This window comes from Macaca nemestrina, chromosome 17 (genome assembly GCF_043159975.1).
Source record: "Macaca nemestrina isolate mMacNem1 chromosome 17, mMacNem.hap1, whole genome shotgun sequence".
Classification (NCBI taxonomy): domain Eukaryota; kingdom Metazoa; phylum Chordata; class Mammalia; order Primates; family Cercopithecidae; genus Macaca; species Macaca nemestrina.
Genome location: NC_092141.1, coordinates 20249745 through 20272169, shown reverse-complemented (window position 1 = coordinate 20272169; position 22425 = coordinate 20249745). Strand labels below are relative to the sequence as shown.

At 45.4% G+C, this 22425-nt stretch overlaps 1 protein-coding gene and 1 long non-coding RNA gene across 13 annotated transcripts in view; one reads left to right on the top strand and one right to left on the bottom strand.

The window, feature by feature from the left end:
• Positions 1-22425, bottom strand: part of LOC105493330 (sperm antigen with calponin homology and coiled-coil domains 1) — a 316001-nt gene that overhangs the window by 159359 nt on the left and 134217 nt on the right. For 3 of the 12 annotated variants that reach the window (XM_011760894.3, XM_011760899.3, XM_011760898.3), the window contains exon 1: positions 3827-4008. The exons of 8 other annotated variants lie outside the window; for them this stretch is intronic. In XM_011760894.3, coding sequence (XP_011759196.1) covers positions 3827-3866 — 40 coding nt within the window. In that variant the 5' untranslated portion in view covers positions 3867-4008. Of the gene's footprint in view, positions 1-3826; positions 4009-22425 lie in introns of those variants that run through there. One more of the 12 variants, XM_071082513.1, reaches the window with a different exon arrangement.
• LOC139359471 (uncharacterized) lies at positions 14447-17421 on the top strand. The gene is made up of 3 exons (XR_011615486.1): positions 14447-14593; positions 16220-16366; positions 17218-17421. It is a non-coding gene; the product is annotated as an uncharacterized lncRNA (long non-coding RNA).

The window sequence follows — 22425 nt, the reverse complement described above, 5'->3', positions numbered from 1 at the left end:
CCAGGCTGAAAATTTCAGCTATGAAATTTTCATATCTTTTACTGGATCTAATTATCTCATCCATTCTGCAATACCATGTTAAGTCATGATGTCCCAACTCGGAGGACTGCAGATACCACAAGAGAGGAATCCTGCTACCACCACAGCCAATTCCAGGGCTAGAAAAGCAGCAGCAGCTGAGAAGCTGCCTTCTGCCTTAGACACACCCCAGAGGGGATGAGGAGCTTCCACCTGGAAAAGATGGTGCAATCTCAACCCTTAGAGGGGGTCTGAGATAGGGATTTTACCTCTTTACCCTTTAAACAGACTCTCCCTGTCTAAGCGACTGAGGTCCTGAGGTAGTCAACCACGGAGGTGTTCCACTGGGATCTCTTTTTCAAGAAAGAACTTGACCAGGTACAGTGGCTTATGCCTGTAATCCCAGCACTTTGGGAGGCTGAAGCAGGAGGATCACCTGAGCCCAGGAGTTTGGGACCAGCCTGGACAACATGGCAAGATCCCATCTCTACGCTGGGCATGGTGGCTCACACCTGTAATCCCAGTACTGTGGGAGGCTGAGTCAGGCGGATCACTTGAGGTCAGGAGTTCAAGACCAGCCTGGCCAACATGCTGAAATCCCATCTCTACTAAAAATACAAAAATTAGCCGGGCATAGTGGTGCACACCTGTAGTCCCAGCTACTCGGGAGGATCGCTTTAACCCAGGAGGCAGAGGTTGCAGTGAGCCAAGATCGCATCACTGCACTCTAGCCTGGGTGGCAGAACAAGACTCCATCTCAAAAAAAAAAAAAAAAAATTCCCATCTCTACCAAAAAAACAAAACAGCCGGGCGAGTCATCCCAGCTACTTGGGTGGCTGAAGTGGGAGGACTGCCTGACCTTGGAAGGTCAGGGCTGGCAGTGAGCCATGATCATAGCACTGCACTCCACCCCAGGTGACAGAGTCAGACCTTGTCTCAACAAAAAAAAAAAAAAAAAAAAAAAAACCAACTTGCCATTCATCTGCAAGGACTGCAGAGGTCTAAAAGCCTCCAGCTGTTGGCACCAGGAGGATCCTAAGACTCATCCTCGTGTTAGCTTCTGAGCTGAAGGCACGTTCTTCTCAAGTAGCCTCTGGCCAATGACTGACCCACAGAAAGACTAGTGACTGTGGTTTCTGCCCAACCTGAGACCCCTCTAATGGGTGGGCTTTGCTCTGGAGCTCCCCCATCAGGTGGCCAAGACTTCAGGTCTGCGTCATTAGTCATTATCTGAGGCTCTCCCTGCCCAAACCTACTGCCTCCTGCTTCCCTTTCGTAGGTGTTGGGTCTGCATCATGGTCAAAAGCTTTCCTTGCCCAGGCTAGCCTCGAACTCCTCAAATTCTGCTTCCTATCCCTTTTGTCTGTCTTGTGTGCATTCTTAATTCTAAATGTCTGTTCTCCACGGACAAAACTGGCACAATATGGGAACCATGTGACACTCAGGCTTGTGTGCTGCTATCACTCATCCAGCCTCCCTTCTTCTTCCCCCTTATATCCTTTTGGTACCCTTGCTCTGATGACCCTTGGAAGCACTTGTTGAGATTCTAGTCCAATGTACCACAACTGCCAGTTGGGGCCATGCGACCTCATCCCCATTCTGCAGTAAAGCAGACTGAAAACACACACATCTTTAACAAAGCTCTAATTTCCAGGATCTCAACAATGAACTCTACAGCATTTCATCACAGCATTAGAAAGCCAGTTAAAATTACACTTTCAGCCAGTAGTCCAGCATTTAAAGTTTTTACCACGAATTCCTAGCCAGGCAAGGTGGCATGTGCCTGTAGTCTCAGCTACTTGGGAGGCTGAGGGAGGAGGGTTGCTGGAGCCCAGGAGTTCAAGGCCAGCCTGGGCAACACAGGTGAGACACCATCTCTTAAAAATGTCCTAATCCAGTATCTTCATTTGCAGCAAATCAGAGTTCCCATTCTGAAATGATATGCATTCTTTGAAAAATACAATAAAATAAGTTACTGGCATAAACATATTATTTTTATGTCCTATCCATCAGAGCGCTTTAAAAAGTAAGGTCACTAAAAAATTGGAACACAGGCATCTAAATCACTCTTAAAAGCTCTAACAAGAGTAAGTCTTTTCACAATTTTAACACAAAGGAAATAATACATAGGGGTTTTCACAATACCTGGACAGGCATGTAACTAATGAGAAGTGTTTTTAAAATGTTACCAATCCTTTACCGAACAGTTTATCAACAGGGTTATTTATGACAAGTATACTATTTTTATTTTATGCATACTTCATTTTATAAATATGCATATTATTGGTTATTCTGCCCAAAAAATAGTCTGAACAAGTGCTGTGTAATTAAAGTCACCTCTATGCAGTAAGCTGACCCCTGAAATTTTTCTTCACAGTATTTCTGTGCGGCTGTCCAAACTTTCCATCCTGGCTGTGGTACCAGTCCAATGTACCCCAAGTGTCAGGGAGGCACCCGCCTCCCCTCCGCCCGAGGCTAGGGCCGAGGGGGTGGCTGGGGCCCTGGGTGGTGAAGGAGCAATGCGCAGAGGCCAGGACGACCCAGCGACCTACAGCATGGGACCCAGCGACCTACAGCATGGCACCCAGCTCCGGAAAAGGTGGAAAAGGTCACTCGGACAAGTCGCTTCATCTCTCAGAGCCTCAAAGTCCTCATTCAAATTAAAATTCAAATATAACACCTTTGGCCGGGCGCGGTGGCTCAAGCCTGTAATCCCAGCACTTTGGGAGGCCGAGACGGGCGGATCACGAGGTCAGGAGATCGAGACCATCCTGGCTAACAAGGTGAAACCCCATCTCAACTAAAAAATACAAAAAATAACTAGCCGGGCGAGGTGGCGGGCGCCTGTAGTCCCAGCTACTCGGGAGGCTGAGGCAGGAGAATGGCGTAAACCTGGGAGGCGGAGCTTGCAGTGAGCTGAGATCCGGCCACTGCATCCCAGCCTGGGCGACAGAGCGAGACTCCCTCTCAAAAAAAAAAAAAAAAAAAAACAAATATTACACCTTCGGAAAACGTTTCCAGTTCTGACTCTCCCACTGAAACACATACCTGTCACCTGCCCCCATCCCCCCCCAGGACTCCAGAGTCAGGTCAACCATCTCTTTGCTATCAGCCAAGATGCCATTTTTCAGGCAAAACTAAATCCCATTTGCTTCACGTGACAGTCCAGAAATGGTTCGTTTTGTTTTTAAAAGCAACTCTGGTTATCGGCATCTAACTCTGCTGGGGGCCGGCATGAGCTACCAGAGGACGAAAACTACGGCCCAGCTGACTCCACGAAGCTCACTCAGGACTGAGGAAGTAAAAACGGGATAACCAGAGGCGCGCCCGACATCCCAGAACAAGCACGGACTATTCCGGGTTAGCAACAGTGGCGGGGCAGCCTGGCGTGAGTGTCAGGGGCAGAGCCGCAGGCGCCACAAAGTGCGGGGCCCGCGGCCGACAGGGAGCAGCCGCGGGGCACGCCCTTCCCGCAAACGCCCGGAAAGTCCGCGGGCGGCCTGCGCGCTCAGGAGACCCCGTCTAGGCGCAGGCCAGGCGCGCAGGGGGGAACCCCGCGGCAGGGACGCCGCTGCTCCCGCCCGGCGGCCCCGGCTCCCAGGTGCGCGTTCAGGACGAGCAGCGTTTCCTGGTCGCCGCACGGGCACAGGTAATTTCACAATCCCATGCGCCGCATTCCAACGGCAAGAATCACACGCCAGGACCTTAGCCTTTCGCTCGCCCCCGTCGGCGCCGCGGGCCGGAGGCGGTGGGGGAAGGGCGCCTGACCGGGGAGGGGTGCGGCGCGACCCCCGCCAGCCGCACAGACCTGGTTCCGGATCCTCGGGCCGTCCTGAGTGGTTGCCCATGCTTGGCCCACTAGGGCAGCGGCCGGCTTGCTGGCCTCGGACGGGATGTCCACCGTGCCGAGCTCGCGCCGGCTCCGGCTGACGAGGCGGCTGCGTCCGGCGGGTCCGCTCCAGTCAAAGAAAGGGCCGGGCGCCTTCCAGTTCCCAGCGGCTGCCGGCGGAGCCGCTCCTCTCCCGCGCCCGCGGGCCCCGCCCCCTCATCTGCATCCTGCCCGCCCGCGTGGCCCGCCCCCTTCATCTGCATCCTGCCCGACCACCTCAACTGCACGCCACCCGCCAGGCGCGGCCCGCCCCCCTCATCTGCATACTGTCCGCCCACCTCATCTGCATTTCCTTCTTGGCTGCCAGAGGGCCCCCAGCCGTGGGCGGGACGCACCGGCTGACCAGCTGCAGGCCTCTACCCGCGGACGCTGAGAACCGCAGCTGCACAAGGTAGGCTGGAAAAACCCCACTGCGGGGAGGCGGGAGCCGAGTGCCCCCGGAAAGGCAAAATCCTGCTCATGTGAAGCTAGACCTATCAGGACAAGAGAAACCTAGGACTAGCGCAGGACAGGAGCTTAATAAGCATTTTTTCGGTTGAATGAATGAATGGATGAACAATTCGAGGAGGAGGTGAAAAAAAATAACGCTAACAAGGCCGTGCTTATTATCCAAAATGAATACTATGCTAATAATAAAAATGCATACCAATCATAAGTAGAAACTGTTCTGCCGCTGTCAGAAATTACTAAAATGGAAATTACCCTGAACGACTTTCATCCTTCGTCTGACAGTGAAAATACTTAGAACAACTAAATCTTGCAGTGAAAATATTTAGGACTAATAAAACCATTAGTGGCATGACTGGTTCTATCTCGTGCATCACTTGAACACTACGGTCCATTCTCAGGTCTCATGCATCAACATCATAGGAAACCACTGATCACTCCTAATGCCTCAACACAGTGTGTTCACTTGGTTCCAGGATGCTACACTCTCCTAGTTTTCTGCTCACCCCCCAAGAAGCCTCTTCCCAGTCCGCTTTGTTGGTTCCTCCTCATCTTGACCTCTAAACCCTGGGCACTAAAGCTCAGCCAACAGACCTCTTTCCTATATACTCTCTTGGTCTTTGATTTACCAACTTGTGGCTTTTAAATACCATCTACATATCTCCAGGTTGGTTCCCTCTTCTAGCTCCAGACTCATTTATCCAACTACCTTCTTGACACCTTCTCTTGACACCTCCACTTAGATTTTCTAATAGTCCTCTCCATCTCCATAAGTGGCAGTTCCGTTCTTCCAGTGACTCAGGCCAGAAACCTCGACTCCTTTCACACACCACATCTTGTCCCTCAACAACGCCTGTCAGTATGTATATCATAAATAGCCCTACATCTCAGCACTTCTCACCTCCTCCACTGCTACCCCGGATCCAAACCGCTGTCATCTCCTGCCAGGATTACTGCAACTGCCTCCTAACCAGTCTCACTTCTCCTGCCCTTGCCTCTTTATAGTCCATTTTGCACATACAGTGAGAATGATGCTTCTAAAGCCTAGGTCAAATCCTGTCACACCTCCACTTGGAATGCTCCAGTGTCTTTCTGTCTCACTTGGAAGAAAAGTCAAAGCCCTTACGATGGCCTCCAAGGCTCTGAATAATCCTCCTCTCCCCCCATCAGTGAACACACCTTCCCCTTCTCACATTGCTCTTGCTACACCGGCCTCCTCACTGTTCCTCAAATAAACGGAGCATGTTCCCATCTCAGGGCCTTTGCACTTGGTGTTCCCTCTGCCTGCAACATTCTTCCCCCAGCCACCTACACTGCACAGACCATATGTCTCACCCTCTCTCACTCCCTGGGCCTTTGCTCAAATGTCACCCTACTAAGGGGGCTTCTCTCATCACACCACACTAAATAGTAAGCCAGACCCTCAGCACACACCCTCTCCTACTTTGCTGGCCTCTGTGACACAGATTGCCATTCCATATACTACATGTTTACTAATTATTGTTCCTCCACTAGAGTGTAAACTTTATAAACACGGGGACTCAGAAGGAATGAATGAAAACAAATGAATGAACCAACATATAGGCTGCATGCAGCAGACACAAATTAGCATTTAAATACACATTACTTCCTTTTAGTGGTAGTATAGTACCATGAGTTGGTTTCTCCCACAAAACTAGTGTGTCAAAGACAAAAATCACAGTTTTATTTCTGTAATGTCTAAAACATAACACAATACTGAGCATGTACAAGCAAATATACTAAGGAAAATAAATAGCAGGAAACAATGTTACAGCAGAAATGCGTATGACACCAAGTGCAACTCCCTCCCCTTTTAAAAAGGCAATTAGCCCAGAAAAGATGGTCGACTTCCCCAAAGAGTTCCAAAATGATAGGTAAAGCCTGAGTTTGTGATCATGGTAAGAGTGACGCAACTTCAGTTTATAGAACAGTTACATACTTATTCAAAGAGTTTTGGAGTCAATTTACTAATTCTATAAAATGTCAGTGAGTCAATTTACTAATTCTATAAAATGTCAAGTAATTAACATGTCTCTTTATGGAAACTGGACAAGTAAGACCCTAACCCAACCTGGACTCCTATGGCTCTCTCACCTTCCACATTTAAAATATCTAGTCAAGTCCTGCACATTTCATCACCTTAACATTTTTCAGACTTTCCCTCTCTCTCGTCTTTGCTGCATCTTTCATTCACAAGGGCTACTGCATTAGCTTCCCAACTAACTTACTACTTCCAGTTTTGCTGCTGCTCAAATTGCTCCTCCACCTGAATTATCAAAAATGCAAATCTGACTGCACCATGCCTCTGCCTAGAAGTTCCTGTGGCTCCCCTCTACCCTTAAGGTGAAGTCCTTCTAAGCTTAGTATACTAAGGTCCTTCATAATCATGTGCGCCACCTCCACCCCTATTGTTCTAGTCTCAGCTTTCAGAAGTTCTCCCTCTCACCTTATATTCCAGCAACGCTGAGCCAGCTGTAGCTCCCTGAATACACCCTGTCGTTTCAGGCCTCTATTCTTTCATATCCCCTCGGTTTCAACACCCCTTCCATAACTGAGCTGCCTGGTGAATGCTTATTCATCTGCTATGAACTGAGTTGTGTCCTTCCTAAATTCATGTTGAAGTCCTACCCCACAATGTGATAGTATTTGGAGACAGGGCCTTTAGGAGGTAATTAAGGTTAAATGAGGTCATAAGGGTGGGGCCCTAATCTAGCAGGATAGGTGGCCTTATAAGAAAAGGAAGAGACCAGGTGCGGAGGCTCACACCTGTAATCCCAGCACTTTGGGAGGCCGAGGCAGGCAGATCATGAGGTCAAGAGATCGAGACCATCTGGCCAACATGGTGAAACCCCGTCTCGACTAAATATACAAAACTTAGCTAGACGTGGTGGTGCATGCCTCTGGTCCCAGCTACTCAGTTGAGGCAGGAGAATCGTTTGAACCTGGGAGGCAGAGGTTGCAGTGAGCTGAGATCACACCATTGCACTCCAGCCTGGCAACAGAGCAAGACTCCGTCTCAAAAAAACAAAACAAAACAAACAAAAATTAAAATTAAAAAAGAAGAGGAAGAGATCTTTCTCTCACTCTCTTTCTGGTATGTGAGGTCACAGTGAGACGGCGGCATGTATAAGCCAGGAAGACTCCTCACCAGAACCCAGTTATGCGGGCACTCTGAACTCAGACTTCCAGCCTCCAGCACTCTGAGAAATAAATGTCTGCTGTTTAAGCCACCCAGTCTGTGCTATTTGGTTATGGCAGCCCAAGCAGAGTAGTAAATAGCATCTTTTAAATTCTTGCTCTGTTATCACCCCGCTTTGGTGGGCCTGCACGTCTCAGACAGAATTCAGTGCTGTCTCCCTCATGGTACTGCTGTACCCTTTCAATGCTTGTATTATTTTAATTTTTTTTTTTTTTTTCCAGACAGAGTCTTGCTCTGTTACCCAGGCTGGAGTGCAGTAGCGCGATCTCAGCTCACTGCAATCTCCGCCTCCTGGGTTTAAGTGATTCTCGTGCCTCAGCCTCCCGAGTAGCTAGGATTACAGGTGCATGCTACCATGCCTGGCTAATTTTTGTATTCTTATAGAGATGGGGTTTCACCATGTTGCCCAGGCTAGTCTCAAACCCCTGACCTCAAATGATCCACCTCCCTCTGCCTCCCGAGTAGCTGGGATTACAGGCATGAGCCACCAGGCCCGGCTGGGGTTTCTCCCACAAAACTAGCATGTCAAAGACAAGAGCCTCCCGGGTTCCAGTGATTCTCCTGCCTCAGCCTCTCGAGTAGCTGGGATTACAGGCACCTGCCACCATGCCCAGCTAATTTTTGTATTTTTTAGTAGAGACAGGGTTTGACCATGTTGGTCAGGCTGGTCTCGAACTCCTGACCTCAGGTGATCCACCCGACTTGGCCTCCCAAAGTGCGGGGATTACAGGCACAAGCCACCGCGCCCAGCCATGGATAATTTTAAAAAGCAGTACAGGGACTAGTCAGGTTGTGGCAGTCACACATCCTGGGCAAACGAAAAACCAACTGCCTGAATGTTACATGAATAGGATAAAATTTCCAGTGGAATCAAAGAGTCCAGGGGAATCAAGCAACTGGTAGAAGTGAAGCTGATGTGCTCTGTATCTGGTGTAAACCTTAGAAGTGGCTCTGATGATCATGGTGACAGGGTGACATGTCAAAGATGCCTGTGATGACTATAAAAAAAGCAACAGTGTACAGACACTCCTCAACTTATGATGGGTTGCATCCCAATAACCCATTGTAAACTGAAAATATCCTAAGTCGATATGGGCTTTGTAGACAGGATGGAGGTAAAAACGCTGGCAAACAATATTCAAAAAAATGCTGACAACACAGCACTGTGAGGGTTTACCCCCATGATCCCAGGGCTGACTAGGAGCTGCGACTCACAGCCACTGTCCAGCATCACGAGAAAGTGTAGCTCCACGTATCGCTAGCCTGGTAAAGGATCAAAATTCAAAATTTGAAGTACAGTATAGCTTTTGTACCATCACAAAGTCAAAAAATCCTAAGTCAAACCATCATAAGTCAGGGACTGTCTGCAATTTCTAAATTACTGTATTTCTATAATATGTAATTTCAAATGTAAAGGTATAACTAAGGTGACAACTTGGACATTATAATTATATATTTTCTACTACACCTATAATCTAAATGTTTTAAGGAAGACAAAAAGGTTTTTATGGATTTTCACTGAATATAAGGATCCCTTATATACAGGCATAAACAATAAAATAATATATATGTGGTCCCATTTTATTAAAAATTTCTATATTCTACTGTCCATATTAATATGTGTAGAAATAAATTTTGACATGTATCTAGCAAATTATTAGAAATAACTATATCTGAAATATAGAATTAGGAAAGACTTTTTTTATACCAAATATCTCCAATGTCTTAATAAATATATTTTACTACTATGACCAGAACACATAAAAAAAAGTACATATCCTTAATCTCAGCAGTTATTCTTATAGAAATTTATTCGAAAGAAATAGTTACAGGCCAGGCACGGTGGCTCAAACCTGTAATCCCAGCACTTTCTTTTTTATTTTTGGAGACGGAGTTTCACGCTTGTTGCGCAGGCTGGAGTGCAGTGGCGCGATCTCGGCTCACCACAACCTCCGCCTCCTGGGTTCAAGCAACTCTCCTGTCTCAACCTCCCGAGTAGCTGGGATTACAGGCATGCGCCACCACGCCGGGCTAATTTCGTATTTTTAGTAGAGACGGTTTCTCCGTGTTGGTCAGGCTGGTCTCAAACTCCCGACCTCAGGTGATCTGCCCGCCTCAGCCTCCCAAAGTGCTGGGATGATCCCAGCTACTTGGGAGGCTGAGGCAGAAAAATCACTTGAACCTGGGAGGCAGAGGTTGTGATGAGCCAAGATTGCGCCACTACACTCCAGCCTGGGCAACAGAGTAAGACTCTGTCTCAAAAAAAAAAAAAAAGAAAAGAAAAGAAAAGAAAAAAAGAAATAGTTACAAATATACGCAAACATCTAGCTTGCAAGATAATTCTGAACATTTGTTGAGAAATAATTACATGCCAGGCACTATTCTAAGTACAATATATATTTCGATTTATAAAACAAAACTGTTTTTTTAGCTCAAATTAAATATTAGAAAATGACTGACAGGGTGAGTAACTTGCCTAAGTTTACTCCGCTAGAAAGCAGCAGAGCCAAGATTTAAACATGTGTCCCCAAGTCCACCCCAAGGTTTGGTGATTCACTGGAAGGACTCGCAAGACTCAGCACACAGTTGTACTCAGAGCCATGATAGATTACAGCAAAGGGATACAAAGAAAGGGAAAAGGTCGGCCGGGCGCGGTGGCTCACGCCTGTAATCCCAGCACTTTGGGAGGCCGAGACGGGCGGATCACGAGGTCAGGAGTTCGAGACCATCCTGGCTAACACGGTGAAACCCCGTCTCTACTAAAAAATACAAAAAACTAGCCGGGCGAGGTGGTGGGCGCCTGTAGTCCCGGCTACTCGGGAGGCTGAGGCAGGAGAATGGCGTAAAAACCCGGGAGGCGGAGCTTGCAGTGAGCTGAGATCCGGCCACTGCACTCCACCCTGGGCGACATAGCGAGACTCCGTCTCAAAAAAAAAAAAAAAAAAAAAAAAAAGAAAGGGAAAAGGTCTACAAGACCAAGTCCAGAGGAAACTAGGTGCAAGTTTCCATGAATTTTCTCCCATTGAAGTCATTCAGGGTGTGCTTAATTCTTCCAGCAATGAGCTGTGACAACACGTGTGAAATGTGGTCTGCCAGGGAAATTCACTTGACTTAGCACCCGGGGTTTTTACCAGGGGATCACGTAGGCTCCTGGAAGGAAAACAGGAGTTCAGCATAAACTACAGTGTTTGCACAGTTTACGCAGTGAGCCACTCTTACCAATTAGGGTGGTGGGAACCCTTCCGAAATCCAAGTTCCCTGACACCAGCCAAGTGCCAACCTTGGAAGCAGCCTTTCTAAGGACAGCAGTCTCAGGCCTGCTACATTCACCCTTTTCTGCAGAGAAACCATGCCATATTTAACTCCAACGTTTGTGCTCTTAACAACTGCACATTGCCTCCTTTCTTTTTGTAATAGCAAAAAGCTGGAAAAACCTACAATGTTCAACACAAATGTCCAAGTTTAATAAAATGTAATACAGCTATATGATGGCTTCCTATGCAGTCTCTAAAGCAATGTGTCAGAGATACTAAGTTACAAAGCAAAACAACACATATGTTAAGAATATAATTCGCTGGGCGCGGTGGCCTACCCCTGTAATCCCAGCACTTTGGGAGGCCGAGGCAGGCGGGATTGCCTAAGGTCAGGAGTTCGAGACCAGTCTGGCCAACATGGTGAAACCCCATCTCTATTAAAAATACAAAAAAAAAATAGCTGGGCTTGGTGGTGGGCGCCTGTAATCTCAGCTACTCGGGAGCCTGAGGCAGGAGAATCGCTTAAACCTGGGAGGCAGAGGTTGCAGTGAGCTGAGATCATGCCATTGCACTCCAACCTGGGCAACAAGAGTGAAACTCTGTCTCAAAAAAAAAAAAGAATATAATTCTAAATTGTTGTACATAAACAAAAACTATATAGACACAGATACCTGGATAAGAAGGAAAGGTTTTCAAAAATTATAACTCAAGGCACTGATTGAGAGTGGCCCTCTCTGAGTAGGCAAGATTGTGATGTCCTTTATATAAGTTCTTTTATTGCTTGTCCATATTTATTTTTATTTTTTTCTAGTGCACATGTACTGCGTTTTGCTTTTGAGCTAAAAATACATTTATTTGGAAAAATACATAAATATTAAAATAATTTAAAGTAAAATTCAGCCTGGGAAACAGCACAAGACCCTATCTCTAGAAAAAATAAAAAATTAGCCAAGTGTGGTAGTATGCACCCATAGTCCCAGTTACTCGGGAGGCTGAGGTCGGAGAACCACTTGAGCCTAGGAGTTCTAGGTTGCAGTGAGCTATGATTGCACTACCATACTCCAGCCTGGGCCACAGAGTGAGACCCTATCTCTAAAAATAATAATTTCAAGTACAATTTATCATATTACCAAAAATCTTCAGTTTCTAGGAAGATTCCTTGAATAATAAACTCTAATATATATATATATATTCAACAAATATTCATTTATTCCTCAGAATATTGTTAAGAACTAAACTTAAGCAGAAGGTGGGACCAGAAGACAGTTCCTAATTTTTATTAAACACCAAAGTATCTGTCTTTTTTCTTGTTTTGAGACAGAGTCTTGCTCTGTTGCCCAGGCTTGAATGCAGTGGCATGATTATTGCTCACTGTAGTCTCAAACTCCTGGGCCCAAATGATCCTCCCGCCTCAGCCTCCCTTCCAAGTAGATGGGATTATAGCCTCATTTCATCATACCCAACTGATTTTTAAAAATTTTTTGTAAAGATGGGATCTCACTGTGTTGCCCAGACTGGCCTTGAACTCCAGGCCTCCAGCAATTTTCCCTACTTGGCCTCCTGAAGTGTTGGAATTACAGGCATGAGCCATTGCACTCTGTCTCCATCATTTTTAAATAATACATGATTAAACTTTAATTAGTAAAACCTTTTATGAAAAACTGCAACATATACAAAACTAAAGAGAACTAATATAATGGCCCTCCATGTGCATCTCAACTCAGTGTCAATAGTTTCCAACTCAGAGCCAATTTTTTTCATCTATCACCCACTTCTTCCTCTAGCTTCAATTATTTTGAAGCAAATCCAAGACATCCTATTTCATTGGTAAATATTTCAGCATGGATTTCTAAAGATAAGAACCCTTTAAACACACACACACACACACACACAAAATTCCATTATCTAAACTAAAAAGTATTAGCAATAATTTGTTACCAAATAGCCGGAGTTCAAATTTCCTTGTGCCAGTGGTTTTTTTTAAAATCATGATCCATAGCCAGGCGCGGTAGCTCACACCTGTAACCCCAGCACTTTGGGAGGCCAAGGCAGGCAGATCATCTGAGGTTGGGAGTTTGAGACCAGCCTGACCAACATGGAGAAACCCTGTCTTTACTAAAAATACAAAATTAGCCGGGTATGGTGGTGCATGTCTGTAATCCCAGCTACTCAGGAGGCCGAGGCAGGAGAATCACTTGAATCTGGGAGGCAGAGCTTGCAGTGAGCCGAGATCATGCCACTGCACTCCAGCCTGGGCAACAAGAGCGAAACTCCGTCTCAAAAAAAAAAAAAAAATCACGATCCATACTATTATGCACCTATTAGAATGGTGAAAATCCAAAAGACTGACACCACCAAATGCTGGCAAGGATGCAGAACAACAGAAACTCTCATTCATTGCTGGTGGAAATGCAAAATGGTACAACCACTTTGAAAGACAGTTGGTCAGTTTTGTTTTGTTTTGTTTTGTTTTGTTTTGTTTTGTTTTTTGAGATGGAGTTTCACTCTTTTCGCCCAGGCTGGAGTACAGTGGTGCAATCTCAGCTCATTGCAACCTCTGCCTCCCCAGTTCAAGCAATTATCCTGCCTCAGCCTCCCGAGTAGCTGGGATTACAGGCACCCACCACCACACCCAGCTAATTTTTTGTATTTTTAGTAGAGATAGGGTTTCACCATGTTGGCCAGGCTAGTCTTGAACTTCTGACCTCGTGATCTGCCTGCCTGGATTACAGGCGTGAAGCACTGTGCCCGGCATCAGTTTCTTACAAAACTAAACATATTCTTATCATAAGATCCAGCAATTGAGCTTCTTGGTATTTACCCAAATGAGCTGAAAACTTAGGTCTACACAAAAACCTGCACATTAATGTTTATAGCAGTTTTACTCATAATTGCCAAAACTTGGAAGCAACAAAAATATCCTTCAATAGTTGAATGATAAATTGTGGTACATCCATATAATGGAATATTATTCAGCACTAAAAAGAAATGATCAAGACACAAAAAGACATGGAGGAACCTTAAATGCATATTGCTCAGTGAAAGAAGCCGGTCTGAAAAGGCCACACACTATATCATTCCAGCTATCTGACAAAAAAGCAAAATTGTAGAGACAGTAAGATCAGTGGCTGCCAGGTGCTTAGGAGGAAGGATGAATGGGTGGAGCACAGGAGATCTTTAGGGCAGGGAAACTACTCTGTATGACTCTGTAATGGTGGATACATGTCAAAACTCATAGAATGTACACCACCAAAAGTGAACCCTAACGTAAACTATGGACTTCAGTTATTAATAATGTATCTAGGCTGGCTCATCAATTCTAAGAAATATATCACCCTAATGCAAGAAGTTAGTAACGTGGGAATTTGGAGGTGATGGTGAGGGGGTATATATGGAAACTTTTTATACTTTCCACTAATTTTTCTATAAACCTACAATAGCTCTAAAAGATAAAGCCCATTGATTTTTTAAACATTCCTGATACGAATAATAAACTTGAGCTTAAATGAACACCACAAAACAGGTGTGGCAGTCTCTGTGGACTACCTGCCTGTCAGCCGTTTCCCACATCTTCCTTCCTTCCTGCCAGGCAGCTGGCCCTGAGAGAAGGTGGCCTGTTCTTAGCTGAGGAGTGGATCCTTCATGCACAGCCTACGTTAATCCTGGTGATTCCATTTTCCTTGCTAGTGACTAGGTCAAGGATGCTATGAGACCCAGTTCTGGCCAAGAACATTTGAAGAGAGGTCTGCTGGTAGGAGGGCTGGGGTAAGTTCTCTTGTTCTTAAAGAAATGCTGAAACCCTCTTCTTCCATGGGACTCTGTCCTCTGAGGTTGCCAGAACTCTAGCAGTTATCTTGTGATGATGAGGGGAGCTGGCCAGAGGGCCAGGCCAGCACACTCAGGGTGGTCGACCAAGAAGATGGAAAGAACCTGCATCCTTTTTGGCATGCTGAACCCCTGAATTAAACACCCTCTGAGTCACCTACTTTCTGTTCTGTTATGCACATGGCACACTTCCTGAGTGTTACAGTCCAGCAGATCAGGTGTGGTCTGACCCAGTAGCCATTCTTTTTCTCTACTTACAAGCAAGAGACCAGGGTTCAGAGCAATTAGGCTATCTTGCCCAAGGTCATATAGATTAAAAGTAGGGAGCTGAAATGTAATGCAGGCCTGTTGCCACCAAAGCACTCATTCTTCCTACACTAAACCACTTTGTCTCCAGTAGAAGCTTTGTCTCCAGCAGAAGCTGGACACAGAATCTTCAAAGAGAAATCAACATTTCAGGAGTCAGAGAAAACAAATAGTTTCTTACAATAGGAAACTATAAAATATGGAATATCTTTAAGGAGAGAATCTTGAGCATCCTTCTTGAATTAGAATATGTTTTTATCCTTAATAGGGCTTAACTTAAATATGAATAACCTTGTTATAATCTAAATGGAAGAAGACTAATATCCATCACTATAAAACTATACACAAAAAAACCTCTGTACTTGTCTCAGTCACTGATTCATTAGGTGATCCATCCTCGTAGCCTGTGACTCCTCTATTATCTGCCCACTGCTTTCTCTGAGAGCTTGGTACAAACATAAAAAACCTTCATTGAGCCAGGCATAGTAATTCATGCCAGTAGCCCCAGCTATTTGGGAGGCTGAGGCAGGAGGATTGCCTGAGCCCAGGAGCTCCAGTCTAGCCTAAGCAACATAGCAAAACCCTACTGCTAAAAAAGAAAAATCAAAGTCATCATTGGCCTTCAAGATTTTGAAGTTCACTTATATATAAAGGAAAAGCATAGGCTGAATACCTTCCTATATTATTTGTGTGTCTCATGTTTCCCTAGACCAACAAGTCTAGGGGTACACATGGGGTCATGTTAATAGTACTGGCTGGGCACGGTGGCTCACACCTGCAATCCCAGCACTTTGGGAGGCAAGGCAGGAGGATCGCTTGAGCTCAGTAGTTCAAGACCAGCCTGGGCAAGACAGGAAGACCCCATCTCTACAAAAAGTTAAAAAATTAGCCGAGCATGATGGTGTGCACCTGTAGTCCCAGCTACTTGGGAGGCTGAGGCAGGAGAATCACTTGAGCCCAGGAGGTCAAGGCAGCAGTGAGCTGTGATCACACCACTGTACTCCAGCCTGGGTGACAGAGAGAGACCCTGCCTCAAAAAAAAAAAAAAAAGAAAAGAAAAGAAAAAGAGAAAGAGAAAGAAAAAAATGTATTAAATAATATTTTTCTGGCTCTAGTCATTTACTACTATGACTTAACCATCGTCCCCACTGCAAAGTTCCCCCAGTGTTTCTGGGAGTCCCAGGAGTGTGTCACCTTTTCTCAAAGCGAGGACTCTCAGTGAACTCACATCGTGCGCTCTTTATGTTCTCTCCTCTACAGAACTCTCTTGGGAAGCTCAACCTCAGCAGCCTAGGCACCTCCCTCCACTCAATGGCAGAAGGAGGCTCCCTGGTGCCTGGGCTCCCCCACGCCCTGTGGTGGGCACTGAAGCCGCCCCACAGGCCTATCAGGCACTCACTGCTGCAGGTACGGACAGCTTTCCTGCCTTGCGTGATCAGCCCCCACCCCTGCTGCAGGCCTCCTCTCAAGGACTCTGGCTGGATTCCCCCTACTCTAAACCTGTACTGGTATTTGTCGTTACAATGATATCACCGCTGAAAGAGATGCTTAGAAAACCATCCCCATAGTGGCCAGGCACGGTGGCTCACGCCTGTAATCCCAGCACTTCGGGAGGCCAAGCTGGGCAGATCACGAGGTCAGAAGATGGAGACCATCCCGCCTAACATGGTAAAACCCCGCCCCTATTAAAAAAAAAAAAATACAAAAAAAAATTAGCCGGGCGTGGTGGTGGCAGGCACCTGTAGTCCCAGCTACTTGGGAGGCTGAGGCAGGAGAATGGTGTGAACCTGGGAGGCAGAGCTTGCAGTGAGCTGAGATTGTGCCACTGCACTCCAGCCTAGCCAACAGAGCAAGACTCCGTCTCAAAAAAAGAAAAGAAAAGAAAACCATCCCCATAGTTTAACACTGGTTTTTTGTTTGTTTGTTTGTTTGTTTGTTTGTTTGTTTTTGAGGCAGAGTCTTAACTCTGTTGCCCAGGCTGCAGTGCAGCGGCTCAACCTCCACCTCCAGGTTCAAGCTATTCTCATGCCTCAGCCTCCCAAGTAGCTGGGATTACAGGCACACACCACCATGCCCAGCTAAATTTTGTATTTTTAGTAGAGACAGGGTTTCACCATGTTGGCCAGGCTGGTTTCAAACACCTGACCTCAAGTGATCTGCCCACCTCAGCCTGCCACAGTGCTGGGATTACAGGCGTGAGCCACCACACCCAGACTTTTTTTTTTTTTTTTGAAACTTGGTCTTGCTCTGTCACCTAGGCTGGCGTGCAGTGATGCCATCACAGCTCAGTACAGCCTCAACTTCCTGGACTCAAGCAATCCTCCTGCCTCAGCCTCCTGAGTAGCTGGGACCACAGGCACATACCACCACGGTTGGTTAAAGTTTTGTAGTTTTGGAAGAGATGGGGTTTTGCCATGTTGCCCAGGCTTTTTTTTTTTTTCCTATAAAGAATATTCTTGTGGAAAACACTGGTTGTTTCTAAGATGTGGTGTTTCACATAGTACTTTAACTTACTTCTCTGTTCTTGTTCTGTTATTCCCTTTATTATTTTTATTTTTTAATTGTGGTAAAATACATATAACATAAAACTGACCATTTCAATTATTATTATTTTTTTTGAGACAGGGTTTCACTCTGTCAACCAAGGCTAAAGGACAGTGGCGTGATCTCAGCTCACTGAAACCTCCACCTCCCGGGTTCAAGTGATTCTCCTGCCTTAGCCTCCCAAGTAGCTGTGACTACAGGCACGTGCCACCACGCCTGGCTAATTTTTGTTTTTTTTTTTTAATTAGGATAGGATTTCACTGTGTCAGCCAGGCTGGCATCTCAACTATTTTTAGTGTACAGTCCAGAGGTGTTAAGTACATTCACAGTGTTGTATAGCCATCACTACCCCCATGTCCAGAACTCTTTTCATCTTGCACAACTGAAACTTGGTACCCAGAAAACAATCACTCCCTATTCCCTCCTCCCCCAGCCGCTGGTAATCACCATTCAGCTCTCTGTCTCTATGAATTTGGTGACTCTAGGTCCCTCATAGGAATCACACAGTGTTTGTCCTTTTCCTCAGCATAATGTCTTTGAGGTAGCGCATGCTGTAGCGCGTGTCAGAAATTCTTCCTTTTTAAGGCTGCCTGACGTTCTGTTGTATGTATAGACCACATTGGGTTGATCCACGCATCTGTTGATGGACACTTGGGTTGCTTCCACCTTTTGATTGTTGCAAAAAATGCTGCTAAGAACATGGGTGCACAAATATCTTTTCAAGTCCCTGCTTTCAGTTATTTTGGGTACATAACCAGAAGTGGAAATACTGGATCATATTCTACTTTTCTTTTTAAGGTATTACTTTGCTTGTACTCTTTAAGCTATCAAGCATGAATCATTTTAATAAAAACAATGTCATTTTCCTTACCAAAAAATAAAAAGTATTTATTACCAAAAATAACAATTTAGTGACTTTACATGCGCTATGCTGAATACAACAGAAGACAAGATTCCCCATGCCTTAGCAGGGCTCAGATTCCTTTAGTCAGTAAATAATGTTCAGCATCTGGTTTGTACATGACACTACAATATTGGTACATGACACTATTCAAGATTTCCATATTCTAAAGGAGGGGAAAAAACTCAGTTTTCTTAATAAGCCGAAGGCTGACTCGGTGAACAGAGACTAGGTTCACACGACAAAGAAAACCAAGAGAAACTTGAACGTGGGGAGAATGAGTGAAAGGGAAGATCACAAAGCTATGTAACTGAATTGGAAGAAAAGTTTCTTAGGCAAATAGCACACACATTAGTCCAGAAAGCACTCCAATTCTGAGGAAGTGGCAGGGAGAGTCAAGGGAGGAGCTATACAGATAAAAAGCAGATTAGTGGTTGCCTGGAGCTGGTGGTAGAAACAGATATTGACTGGAAACAGCAGCAGGGGGTATTTCTGGAGTGACAGGAATGTTTTAAAATTCATCTGTGGTGATGGTTGTAACTCAATGTACTAAAATTCATTGGGTTGCACACTGTAAATGGGTGGATTTTATGGTATGTAAATTATCATCAATAAAGTTCTTTCTTGAAAAAGTCAAGGGAGACGAGCAGATAAGCCTTCAAGACTTGATGTATTATTTTCAACCCCAAAAGAGCCATGTCCTCGCTCTGAATCAATTAGCATGACTGAAGCCTGGGGGAGCCTGGCAAGCTGGCAAAGACACGGTCTTTGAACGAGAGGAGATAAAGGGGACATCATCGCCCATACTCAGGAGGTGCCTGCTTGCCGAATGAGCAGCCAGCAGCTCCAGTGAGTTGGGTTCAACTCACGTTAGGAAGCCACTGTGCTTTAGGTGAGAGATGCTGTATTGGATGAAGTCAGGGGAATGCAAAAGAAATAAAAAGAAGTGGGCCAGGTGCGGTGGCTCACAACTGTAAGCCCAGCACTTTGGGAAGCCGAAGCAGGTGGATCACAAGGTCAGGAGTTCAAGACCAGCCTGGCCAACATAGTGAAACTCCATCTCTACTAAAAATACAAAAAATTAGCCGGGAATGGTGACAGGCGCCTGTCATCCCAGCTACTCAGTAGGCTGAGGCCAGAGTATTGCTTGAACTGGGGAGGTGGAGGTTGCAGTGAGCCGAGATCGCACCATTGCACCCCAGCCTGGAGACAAGAGCGAGACTTCATCTCAAAAAAAAAAAAAAAAAGAAATAAAAAGAAGTGTAAGATGCAACTGTAAATGACAATTACATGTTGAGAGAAAGCAAGTTAATAAAGATAACACTAGAATGTATCTGGGGGACTGAGAAATGCCACTTCGGTTAGGACAAATCCAGATGCTAGAGGAAGCAGTTAAACAACTCTATGATGAAATGAGGATGATGGGTTTGGTTAAGTAACATGTTGAGAATGAAATGTAAAATCCATGAGAGCAGGGACTTTTGTTGTTGTTGTTGTTGTTGTTGTTGTTGTTTGTTTTTTGTTTTTTTTTTGAGACGGAGTCTCGGTCTGTCGCCCAGGCTGGAGTGCAGTGGCCGGATCTCAGCTCACTGCAAGCTCCGCCTCCCGGGTTCACGCCATTCTCCTGCCTCAGCCTCCTGAGTAGCTGGGACTACAGGCGCCCGCCGCCTCGCCGGGCTAGTTTTTTGTATTTTTTAGTAGAGACGGGGTTTCACTGGGTTAGCCAGGATGGTCTCGATCTCCTGACCTCGTGATCCGCCCGTCTCGGCCTCCCAAAGTGCTGGGATTACAGGCTTGAGCCACCGCGCCCGGCCTGTTGTTGTTAACTGTTGCATCCCTAGCACCCAGAAAGATGCCTGGAACACAGTAGACACTAAATATGTATTGAAGGAATGAATGAGTACACATGCAGAACATTCCCCAGACATTTTCAGCAAACAGTGGGAAGAGTGTTTCTGGAGTACAAGGGGCAAGTTGGGACCACAGATGCAGGCTTGGGAATCATTAGGGACTTTGTCTATCTTGTAACCCAAGGGCCTGGAATAGAGCTTCCCACATGGGAGGATACAAGAAAATATAGCCAAGAACAGGTCTTTGACCTTAATAGCAACCCCTTCAGGGTTGGAAAGGACCCTGATGAAAGTCTTCCGATCCTGTCACTCCACAGCTCCTCCACTTGCAGAGAATGAGTGCCTCTCTAGCAATCACATGGAGTTCCCTACTTCCTGGAGCAACATGCTTGTCTCTAAATTTCTGCAGCTAACCAGAATATTCTTTCATCTATTAAGTCAAAATCTGGCCCTATTTTTACTAGTTGGAGCCAAAAATGGAAAAATTTAATTTTGACCAAAAAAGAACTGGTTAATAAGCGATGGTAACTTGGGGAGAAAAAACCATGTCATCTTAAAGCAAAGCTTCACGAATATTTATAGCAGCTTTATTCATAATTGCCAAGACTTGGAGGCAACCAATATGTCCTTCAGTAGGGGAATGGATCAATAAACTGTGGTACATCCAGAAAATGGAATATTATTCAGCGCTAGAAAGAAATGAACTATCAAGCCATGAAAAGACATGGAGGAACCTTAAATGTGTATTACTAAGTGAAAGAAGCCAATTTAAAGAGTCCACATATTGTGTGATTCCAACTATATGACATTCCAGGAAAGGCAAAACTATGGGACAGTAAAAAGATCAGTGGCTTCCAGGGGCTAGGGATGAGGGAAGGATGAAAGGACAGAGCACAGAGGATTTTGGGGGCAGTGAAACTACTCTGTGTGACATTACAATTGCAGATACATGGCATTATACATTCATTCAAAGCCACAGAATGTATAAAACCAAAAGTAAAGCCAAACTTGAACTATAGACTTTGGGTGATAATGATCTGTCACGTAAATGTACCACTCTGGTGGGGGATGTTGAGAATGGGAGAGGCTGTACATGTGTGGGGGCAGGGGGTATATGGAAACTCTAAAAAAAAAAAAAAAAAAAAAATTAACTCAGGCTAGGCCTGGTGGCTCATGCCTATAATCCAGCACTTTGGGAGGCTAAGGCAGGAAGACTGATTGAACATGAGTTCAAGGTCAGCCTGGGCAACATAGTGACATCCCATCTCTACAAACAAAATTTAGCTGGGTGTGAAGGTGCCCACCTGTAGTCCCAGCTACGTAGGAGGCTGGGGTGGGAGGGCTGCTTGAGCCCAGGAGTTCTAGGCTGCAGTGAGCCACGATTGCACCACTGCACTCCAGCCTGGGCAACAGAGTCAGACCCTGTTACAGAAAAATAAGATAAAATAAAGGGCTGGGTGCAGTGGCTCACGCCTGTAATCCTAATACTTTGGGAGGCTGAGGGGTGGATCATTTGAGGTCAGGAGTTCGAGACCAGCCTGATCAACATGCCAAAAACCCATCTCTAGTAAAAATACAAAAATTAGCTGGGCTTGGTGGCATGCACCTGTAATCCCAGCTACACAGGAGGCTGAGGTATGAGAATCGCTTGAACCCGGGAGGCAGAGGTTGCAGTGAGCCAAGATCGTGCCACTGCACTCCAGCCTGGGCAATGGAGTGAGACTCTGTCTCAAAAAACATAATAATAAATAAATGAAATAAAGACTTAATTTTTTTTTTTTAACCCTTTTAAAGGAAATTAAGAAAGAAAGCAAAACTTGAAGAGTCTTAGAAGATGCCCAAGAGTCTAAGGCAGGTGGATTTTTTTAAGTTTGTTTTTGTTTTGCCATAAGTTCTAAGTAGGATATTCTGTTAAGGAAGATGATTTGAGGGGAAAATCACATTTTATAAAAATATCTATATTTCAGGTTCTGCTCTTAGTTCCTCAGATGTGTCATTTCATTTGCTTGTCACAATTCTCTGTAATGGGCACAATTAATTCCATCTTATAGATGAGGAAACCAGCTGAGAGATGAGACGCTAAGCAGCTTGTCCAACGTCACACATGATGCTCCTCCAAGAGGCTAAAACAGTTGCAGAATTGTGAGTCTGACCCCAAATGAGTAACTGAC